The 10,858-nt window shown below is 36.6% G+C and overlaps 1 protein-coding gene across 1 annotated transcript; it reads right to left on the bottom strand.

Moving 5' to 3' along the window:
* Positions 1-4,038: 4,038 nt before the first annotated feature.
* On the bottom strand, positions 4,039-9,439 carry LOC138872597 (uncharacterized). Its single transcript, XM_070150895.1, has 2 exons — positions 8,719-9,439; positions 4,039-6,042 (listed from the first exon to the last, which is right to left on the bottom strand). Exon 2 carries the CDS (start codon positions 5,253-5,255, stop codon positions 4,338-4,340), a length of 918 nt encoding a protein of 305 aa, XP_070006996.1. The 5' UTR covers positions 5,256-6,042; positions 8,719-9,439; the 3' UTR covers positions 4,039-4,337.
* Between the last annotated feature and the right edge of the window lie 1,419 nt (positions 9,440-10,858).

Raw genomic sequence — 10,858 nt, 5'->3', positions numbered from 1 at the left:
AAGCAAAAGAGTAAAAATGAGTTGAAATAGCTATATTAGGCCTAAATTAAATATTTACGTGCTAAAATATAAAAAATCTTGGGGAGGGTCAAAAATCACATGTCTACAGCTGCCCCTCTTTGACTAGAAAGACGAAGTATTTTCAGACAAAGAACGACTAGACAGGTTTTTTGACCCGACCCTTATTTGGAGAGACTTAAACTAAGAGAGAGCGGAATGTGATCGAGCCCTGGTATCTAAGCTGCCTACATATCCTTGGCTATAAAGGAATCAGTCCACGTGTAGTTCAGAGGTGAGTGAGATGATGGAGTATGCCGAGGTGGAGAGCTGGTCGAGGTGCCATTTCGCCGAGGTTCCGGTCCGCGGTCCTGATGTTACATCAAAAATCAAACCATGAAAAAGACTAGCTAAGCCTATCAACTACGAGTTACAAGATTCATATCTATAAGTCTTCTGAAGCTTGATCTTGAGTCTTGGGTGGTTCTTCATGCAGACTTTAGATTTGAACCTTGACGTTTGCTAGTTGCAGGTGCTAGTTCATTCTTCTTCAGCTTTTCGAATCAAGACCAGGCATGCAGTGCTTGTGACCTCGGCCATGTCTTGAGTAGCCCACATCTTTTATCAACTTCTGCATTTGAATTAACTTCTTGCCTTTCTCTTTTTTTTTTTGTGACTAACTTCTGTTGATCACCTCGGACTATTGACTCACATTCTTGCCGCGAGCTTCTTTTGTTGCTGACTTGAATTGTATTCTGAAGTGAATTCTTTTATTATCCAGGAAGGCACCTGATTGCTGAATTGAACCGTCTTCTCTTGTTACTTGACACGATTTTCCCTTACACCTTGAACTATTTTCCCTTGAAACTTGAACTGTCTTCCTTCGAAACTGCTTTCCCTTGAAACTTGAGTTGTCTTCCCTCGAAACTACCTTTCCTTGAAACTTGAGTTGTCTTCCTTCGAAACTACTTTCCCTTGAAACTTGAGTTGTCTTCCTCCGACACTGTTTTCCTTTGAAACTTGAGTTGTCTACCCTTGTTCTCCAGGTGGACACCTGATTGCTGAACTTGACCTGTCTTCCTTTGAAACTTGAACCATTTTCCCTTGTTCTCCAGGTGGGCGCCTGATTGCTGAAACTTTCTGTGTTCCCTTGTTTTCCATGTGTATGCTTGTAATCAAAACCAACAAAACAAACAAAATTTTCACCCCAGTTTACACTAGGAAGATTTGTGAGTTGTTAACAATATTGTAAACCACTTATACTATTGATGCAATGATGAGTAAACTAAAGACTAGACTAGGATGTACTTCTCCTAAAAGTGATTGAGCTTGCGAAAAACTATAAACTAAGCTTGACTAACGTAAAGACTGACCTTATTCTCCAGGCGGGGCCCTCTGATTTCAGGAAAACTAAGCATTGATAATATTAAGAAAACTAAAAATTGACCCCCTTTTTTTCAAATCCAGACTTCCTTTTTTCAAATTATCCTAGGAGAAAATTCGTCCGACTAGGTTTTCTATCTTAGGAGAAAGATTCATCAGACTAAGACATTTATCCTATGAGAAAATTCATCAGACTAGGTCCTTCTTTCTCTTTTTTTTCTGTTTTTGGTATCTTAGGAGAAAGATTCATCCGACTAAGACGTTTATCCTAGGAGAAAATTCATCAGACTAGGTTTTCTATCTTAGGAGAAAGATTCATCAGACTAAGATTTTGATCCTAGGAGAAAGTTCATCAGACTAGGTCCTCTTTTTGTTATCTTAGGAAAAAGATTCATCAGACTAAGATTTCTATCCTAGGAGAAAGTTCATCAGACTAGGTCTTCTATCTTAGGAGAAAAATTCATCAGACTAAGATTTTGATCCTAGGAGAAAGTTCATCAGACTAGGTCTCTTTTTTGTATCTTAGGAGAAAAATTCATCAGACTAAGATTTCTATCCTAGGAGAAAGTTCATCAGACTAGGTCTTCTATCTTAGGAGAAAAAAATGTGAAGATCAATGGCAAATTTTTATGCATAATAGCAAGACAAATAAAGGCCAAGATTTGAGAAATTTTCCTTTGTCGGCTCTTCTCGTCTTTTCCCCTTCTTCTCTTTTTTTTGTTTTTTTGTTTTTTTTCATTTTTCATTTTTTTTTTCTCTTTTTGAATCACTTTCCCTACACCGCTTTGTTCTTGTTTCATACAAAGAAAAATTTATCAGTTTTAAAAATGGTGGTCGGTTTGTGGCCTTGAGTCTTGGGCAGCTTGGCTTCTGCTCAATCAGCTTGAGTCGGTCTCAAAAGACTTTTGTTCTGCACCAACTCTGATTGTTTCACACCGGTACCATTTGTATTTGTGGTTCAATCAGCCTAATCCCAACTGGAGATCTTTGCTTAGGTGACTTTTTCTGATATCTTAAATGACTTCCTGCTTTTGAGCAATTTGTCTGTCAGGGAGAATCACCAGTTATCTTGCTTGCGCCAAGTAGGCTGACAAGAGTCTTTAGGGGGAGCCTTTGCATGAATCCTCAAGGCATGTTGACAGTAACAACTGAGTGTGCTGGCCAAATTCACTTTGTGCAACTGAAAAGCTGGTAGCAGATTTTGAAATCTTTTCTTGCTTGTTTTGACAAGGACTGACTCAGAGGGAAGGACACAAATGATGCAAAGAAACAAATATTAACAAGAAATGACCCCTGTCGGAAGGACAGAAGGAAGAGTTTTTTTTTCTTTTTTTTTAAATAACTAGCCTTAATGATCATGACATGCATTTGGACTCAACGGCTTGATCTATCAAACTAATCCAATCTTTTCTTTTGCCATACTTATGAGCTTTGAAGTCGGACTTGTTCGTACCAATTCTTTGCATCAGCTTCGCGACTCACCTTCAACTAGTGGTGCCCCGAAGGATTTTCACCTACAAGCCTCTCTCATTTATTCATCTCTACTTACCGTCGTCTTACTGTGCCCGTGAGGGTTTTCACTAATAAGACTCTCTCATTTTTTTTTCCCCTCTTTTTGTGAGCAACTCGACGATGTTCTATGTCGTGTGACAATTGTTGCTCATTGCATGCGTCTCCTGGCATTCTTGAAGGCATATTGGGAGGTCTTTATTTGGAAAGTTTTTAGATAGGGTTGGAAAGAAAGGTCGGCATGAAGGCTCAAAATAAACTCAAAATGAGGGGTTGTAAACTTACAACTCTTGGAATCGACTCTTTCAAAAATAAAATAAAATCTTTGCCCCAGTTTCAGATGCTAGGGATTTTGGATTTTTCTATTTTTTCTATTTTTTTCTTTTTCTTCTAAATTCTTATTTGGTTGGACCGAACCGTAAGGCTGCCTACGTATCCTTATTTTAAAGGAATCAGGTCTAACGTAGTTCAAACATCTGACCTAACTATTTTTTTCATTTTTCTTTCTGTTGTTTTTTCCTTTCTTTTCTTTTTTCTTTTTTTTTCTTTCTTTTTCTTTTGTTTTCAAAACAAGTTGCCCCAGCTCCTATTTTTTGGGGCATGGACCTTTGACAATTCTTTTCTTCTTCTTTTTTTGAACTTTATAAGAATTGCCCCAGTTTGTACTCTTGGGACATGGATTTTTTTTTTGACTCTAAACTTGATTCCAAAAAAGGGTAGTCAAAGAAAATAACACAGGGTCAAAAGGGGTAACAAAGGATATAAAGTGTTTGGGTAGCAGAAAAAGGGCTTCCCAACCTCGACAACGTCAAACATGGTATCTTTTCGCGATCACAGCATTGACGAACATGTCGGTCTTCTTGGTGTGTCGTGGTCACAAGACATTTTTTCATCCCTTAGTGACAAACTTTCCAACAAACTTCAATTGAATAAACATCTTCAAGCCTGATTTTCACCATGATTTAAAGGTGAATTTTACTCGACCTTAGTTCCAAAGTATTCCAACTCTTTATTCATCCTCAAATGTATTTTTTTATTTTTTTTAGTTATCCAATTATAGATAAAAATCAGTTCCTAAGATCTGGCCAAAATTTCTACATGCATGTCATGTCATTAGAACTAGCGACAAAAGAACTAGGAACAGAATGACACAAAAGGACAAACTGTATTTTATTGAGTAAAGGATAAAAGGGTTTTACAACTAAACAAGCAACCCAAAATACGAGTTACAACCCTAAAATAACCCGAATAATGAAAATAGCAACAGAACAGACAGACAAGACTCACACAAACAGAATGGAGGGATAGAAGAATTTGACTCAATAAAACAAACAAAATCTGGATCACAACCCTGAAATAAACCAGATAATAAAAACAACATCAAAACAAGCTACCAAGATTCCTTCCTAGTGAGGAGAGAATGACTTTTCAATTGCTAGGCTTGATATTTAGCCACAAATTTGCTCATCAGAATCAGCAGAGCCTTCTCCAATTTCAAAATCAATAACTTCAGTTAGCAAATTCCTGAGAGGATTCTCATACTCCCTATCACCACGCATCATCCCCACAAAGTGTGCATCATCATGTGTAGGTAAAGGATTCTGCGCAATATTCTGGGTGTCACTATCTTGGATCACAATCAGATTTTCCTGGATCATCCTTTCTATTTCTCTTTTCAAATCCCGACAACTTTCAACATTGTGCCCCTGGGCATTGGAATGGTATTCACACCTTTTAGAAGGGTCAAAGCTTCTTGCACGTGGGTCCACATAATTTGGAGGAATGGGTTCAATCATGTCATAATGCTTTAATTTCTCAAACAAACTTGCATAGGACTCTCCTATTGGTGTAAAATTATCTTTCAACTTTTGTTCCCCTCTATACCTCTGGCCTGGATGTGGGTTATAGGGTACCTGAAAATTTTGTGGAAGTTGGTGGAGATTTTGTGATGCTCGTGCTCGCCTTCTGGGGTGTTTTGGTGGCTGGACAACATACTGATGTGGAGCGACAGAGTATTGTGCATTCTGGGGTAGATAGCAATGCTCAGGGGAGTCATGGGAAACCTGATGAGGTTGCGCATACCTTCGATGTGTTTTCCTGGGGCCTCTTCTCGAACCTGTTGTCATCATGATTTCTTCATCCTTCTCATTCGTGCCACTGAAATTATCGGATTCAATCGGGACAGCCTGAGTTGTGGCTTTGAGAATTGCTTGACTTATAATTTTGTCTGTCTTAAGACCATTCTCAATCATTTTCCCCATTTTGATTGCTTCCGAGAAAGATTTACCCACTGCAGACATCATATTTTGAAAATAATCTGGCTCGTGAACCTGAAGGAAGATAGTGATTAACTCGTGCTCATCCATGGGTGGCTTAACTCTGGTCGCTTACTCTCTCCATTTAATGGCATATTCCCTTAAACTTTCAGTTGGTTTCTTCTTCAAGTTTGAAAGGGAATTGCGGTCTGGGGCAATGTCAATGTTGTATTGGAACTGTTTAACAAAGGCATGTGCCATGTCATCCCAGACATACCAGCGAGACGTGTCTTGATCCATAAACCATTCAGAGGCTACTCCCGTTAGGCTTTCCCCAAAATAAGCCATCAACAATTCTTCATTTCTTCTCGCACCTCTCAGTTGATTGCAATACCTTTTCAGGTGGGCTATGGGATCTCCATGTCCATCATACTTTTCAAATTTGGGAGTCCTGAAACCAGGCGGCAAGTGTACATCGGGGAACATACATATACTTTGAAGGCAACACTATTTTAACCCGCCAACCCTTGCATGTTTTTCAACTGTTGTTCTAAGTTTTTCACTCTTTGGGTCATTTCTTCCTGTACCATCTTTCGGGCAGGCTTCTCAATGTTTGCAGGAAGATCAAATGAGTACGAGTGGTACTCAGGAGAGTGGTACTACTCTTGTTGTGCAGCAAATTGTGACTCATGACGAGGCTGTCCTTGACCACTGGCTCATGCTTGACACATTTCGATCATTTGTTGTTTCAGTACTCTATTTTTCTCAAACACAAAAGACTCTTGTTGAACCCTCTGACCCTGAGTCTCTTGAGTACTTGTAACAGTTTCGATGTCAGTTATCATTTTTCCTTGGATCTTGCATTTCCAGCTTACCACAAACCGACCACCTCAACTTTCTTCACAATTCAAAACAAAACACACGTTAGAATGGACTCAGTCAGTCCTTATTATTATCAACATTTTTTCACTTTTGTTTTTCATTTTTTTTTCATTTTTCTTTTCAATGGTTGATCGAACCTGATGTGGGTTGTTTACGTATCATGTGGGAACATGAATCAGATCGTGTGTAGTTCGGGAAGATCATGAATAAAGTAAATAAACTAACTTTTTTTTGAATTTTTTATTTTATTTTTTCGAAAGAAAGACTTATAAAGAAGAAAGGGAATATTTTTGGATTTTGATTTTCCTTCAGCATTTTTGCAAAGAAAGACTTCTAAAGAAGAAAGATTTTTTTTTTCCTTTTTTGAATTTCGACTTTTATTGTTTTTTTTTGGAATTTCAATAAAAAAACTTCTAAAGAAGAAAGAAAAATATTTTTGCATTTATGGATTTTTATTCTGAAGTTAGGAAAGAAGTACTTCTAAAGAAAGAGAAAGTATTTTTGAATCTTGAATTTTCTTTTCAATTTTCGAAAGAAGAATGAAAATATTTTTGTATTTTTGGAAGAAATTAAAAGAAAATATTTTTGTATATTTTAAAAAAAAAAAAATTAGGGTGTAAAAGAAAGGGTTTCTAAAGAAGCAAGTAATGGAAAATATTTTTGAATTTTTTGAAAATTATGGGCCGGAACCGATGAGGTTTGCCTACATATCTCACATCCGGTGAGAATCAGACCCGCGTAGTTCGCCTAGTTTTGACAGAACAAAAGAAAATATGACTTATTTTGAAAGGACTTTTCTTTTCTTTTTTCAAAATTTCAACAGAATTTCAGGGTAATTCAAATACCTACCTCTCACTCTCTTTTCTTTTTTTTCGATTTTCATTTTTTTTTTCATTTTCTTTCCCTATTCTAGAAGCCAGTCAGCATGCAAGCTGAAATAGATAGATATGCAAGTAGCACGTAAGATGTATCAGGATGGTCTTTTAATTTGGGTGCACCTGTCCTAGACAGACCCAACCCTTGTGTTGAGTCTCCAAAGTCAAATGCACATGATGCAAACAAACGTTCCTACTAGGGATCCGACATGAGGCTGAGTTATTCTAGGTTCAAAAACCTGGGTATTTGTTCTAGACTTATGTACCCGAGCGGACGACTCGAGCCGGGGGGCCAGCGTATCGGGAATACAGAAGCTTCACCGGCTTTGCTACTTGTCTGAACCTCGTTCTAAAATTTGGGATATGACTCTAACATAAGATAAGTCACACGAAGTGCACACTCCTCCATGATTTAGAAGACTCAGAGAGAAGAAGGGTTTCGTAGCAATTTATATACAGTCCAAACAATATTAAAGCGGTAAAAGCGGCATTTAGCACATTAGGCTCAACATGTAAAAATCAGATAATAAATGAAGCCAACTATAACAATTCATCTAAGCTCGAATTTTGAACCCTGAACCAAAGATTCTGGGTTCTTTTCCCCAGCAGAGTCGCTAGAGCTGTCACACCTTCATTTTACCACCCGATAGGGGAAATATAGGGAGTTTTTTTCAATTTAAGTGACAATCAAAATGGGATTATTTATATTATTTAGAGTCGCCACTTGGAATAATTTATGGTGTCCCAAGTCACCGATTTAAAATTCTGAATCGAGGAAGTTGACTCTTATTTATGGTCTGCGAACACAGAAATCCGGGTAAGGAATTCTGTTAACCCGGGAGAAGGTGTTAGGCATTCATGGGTTCCGTGGTTTTAGCACGGTCGCTTAAATATTAAGATTGGCCTAATTATCTGATTAATTACACGTTGTAAACCTACGTGCATTGTTTTAACTTTCTAACCGCTTTTTAATGTTTTAGGAAAATTCAAGGTTATTTAAAACACATCGTAAGCCACGCTACATGAAATGCACCCGCGGTTCACGACACGTTTTATTTAACCTTGTTGGAAATTGGAGTCGGGTCACATGAAATGCATACCCAGATTTATAACATGTTTATTTCTATTATTATTATTCAAAATTATGGTAGAGTCACATGAAATGCACACCCGAATTGAGTTTTACGTATCGCGACCATGCCACAGGAACCGTACTCATAGCCACAATAATTATTATTAATCGTGCCAAAAGCAACTACGATATTTTCATAAGCTAATTTTTCTGAGTTCAAGACGATTGCATAGGAGTCCACAGTTATGGAGTTTATTGTGGACAAATGCATAATTTTAGCTATTATGAAAGTGGGATAGTTTATAGCATTATTAATATTTGGTCAATTAGTATTCAATAGCACATGTCCAAATTTTAATATCTTGGCTAGCCAAATTGTCATATGCACCTAGTATCAACCTTTGGTCCAAATACTACCCTACCCCCAAATCCCCGTCAATCAAAAGAATGATTAACAAATGAGCACTAAAATGCCTTATAAAAATAAAAGTCATCATGGAAATAATGTAAGCTAAAATAAAAGCGCAAATAACAAATGTTTTCCACATACAAGTGAAGCAAATAAATAAGATACTGAAAATAAAGGATAAGGATAGCATTTGACGTCATGTTAACAAGAAGATTATTCAATGTTATTTCATAAAGAGTAAAGAACTCCATTCAAACTGGAATTCATAATGCAACACACCAAGGATCATGTATTTCAAAACAAATACTGTAACAAAGCAAAATCAGAAAAACAGACCTTCAATGCAAGAACGTGACTTTGTAGATTTTGAAAGTCAACGACGATCCCAAAGGTGGACCTCAAACGGAGCCTCGTCGGCAACCTCAAAACTCGGCCGAAACTTTTAGAGAAGTGGCTAGCTTTGCTACAATTCAAGGCTACCGTCACGACTGTTTTGGAGTAGTGTTAGAAGTCGCTTTGAGGTGGCGCGAATGGAGGTCTTTTTGAAGGACAGTTGTTGCGTTTTTACAACTACTTTAGAGGACGATGACAATGGTTTAAAGATCTGGTTTATAGTGTTTGGTGGCAGTTCTTGAAGTTACATTTCAGTTGGGTTTTCAAGGAGTTTGGATGGTGTTTTGTATGGCAATTTGCAACTGATTGGTCGAGGTTGAGGCACTATTGGACGTTTCCTCGTCACTCTATTATTTTTATAAATCCCCTCACTCCGATGCCTTTGTTTCGTGACCCTTTTTAGTTGTTCCCCTTTCTATTTTAACTCTGTTTTCTGTCCAGGCCCCCCTCGTCCGTTTGTGTGTTTTTCATGTATTCTATGGCAGAAAAATGGAGGAGGATTTTAGAGGAAACGTGAAGAAGATGGTCGCCTTTGTTTTCCGTTTTTCCTTTCTCGATCTGTTTCTTCTCCCCCGGTTTCCTTCTCTCTTTTTTCATTCTTTTTTTTAATATCTGAAGCTCTCTATTTTTTCTATTCGTCTCCTCCTCTCTCTATTCCGTTTTTCTCCCCAGTCCTCTTTGTGTGTGAGTGTCTTTGTTATATAAAATTTTTGACCAATGAATGGGGGCTTGGAGAACAAGAAAACCAATATTAAAAATGTGTGGTCTCCTCCAAAGGAAGATGCTAAAATTAATAAAAGGTTCAAAAGGAATCAATCTGTTAGGTGAGCACGTGAATTTGGGGGAAAGAGGGGAAAATGGGGGCCGCTTTTCTTTCTTATTTTTGCCTTTCACCTTTTTTTGCTTTTTCTTTTCTTCTTTTGGTTTTGAAGATGAATTAAAAATAGTTTTATAAAGATACTAGTATATTTAATATAATAAAATATTTAGAGAAGACATATAGTTACTATATTAATGAAATTTTCTACTCAATATATACTAAAACGTACAATTTTAAAATTAAACTAAATAAATATATATTATTTGAACATTTTATTCTTATCTCTTCTTTTTTTTTGAAAAATAAAATGCCAAACTATTTTTGTATTTTTTCAAATAAAATTAACTAGACAAAATATCAACTAGCTAGAATGAGCGAAAATATTTTTGTAATATTTTCGTTTTTGTGATAAAGTAAAACAAAAGAGTAAAAATGAGTTGAAATAGCTATATTAGGCCTAAATTAAATATTTACGAGCTAAAATATGAAAAATCTTGGGGAGGGTCAAAAATCAAATGTCTATATATATATATATATATATATATATATATATATATATATATATAGAGAGAGAGAGAGAGAGAGAGAGGAGTCTAATGGAAGTGTAGGATGCAAATGATTAACTATGAATGGAAGCTTATTAATTGCCAAGATTGTCTTCGAATTGGGAAACATAGTGAAAATTGTACGGCTAATGTTCTAGTTGATCCAATTCAGAAACCAAAGGAGAAACGTAAATATTTACCCATAAAACGGTACAGTTGAATATATACGTGGTCTATAGACAAGTAAATTAACTTGATCCAGAAATAATAGATGAATTAGATAAAAATATAATACTTAGCCTTGAAATAGAGATAACATGACAGAAATAGTAGTTCCGGGAGCAGGGTTCCTGAGCACAACAGCAATGAAATCAAGAAACAAGAATATAAAATTATATTAAGCTTTCAATAGAGTGCAGCATGCATTTTTCCAAAATGTTCATGTCCTTTACAATGATAATAGAGCTCACTATTTATAGTTGCACCTAGAGAACAAAGGTCCTAGGATCAAGCACCTCTTTAATGTCAATTATGAGGGCCATTGAAGAATGTGTAACAGCAGTATTGAAAGGTATTTTCTTTTGTAACGGGCAGTGTACTAAATGCTGTAGAATATTCTTCATTAAATGCTACCGGGTGACAGACATTTATTTGATCTTTATGAGTATCATTCTTTCTGGTAACAAACGAAATCATTGTCTTCGGTTTCATCCATCCT

The sequence above is a fragment of the Nicotiana sylvestris genome, chromosome 7 (assembly GCF_000393655.2).
Source record: "Nicotiana sylvestris chromosome 7, ASM39365v2, whole genome shotgun sequence".
NCBI lineage: Eukaryota > Viridiplantae > Streptophyta > Magnoliopsida > Solanales > Solanaceae > Nicotiana > Nicotiana sylvestris.
This window is presented reverse-complemented; position numbering and strand designations above follow the sequence as displayed.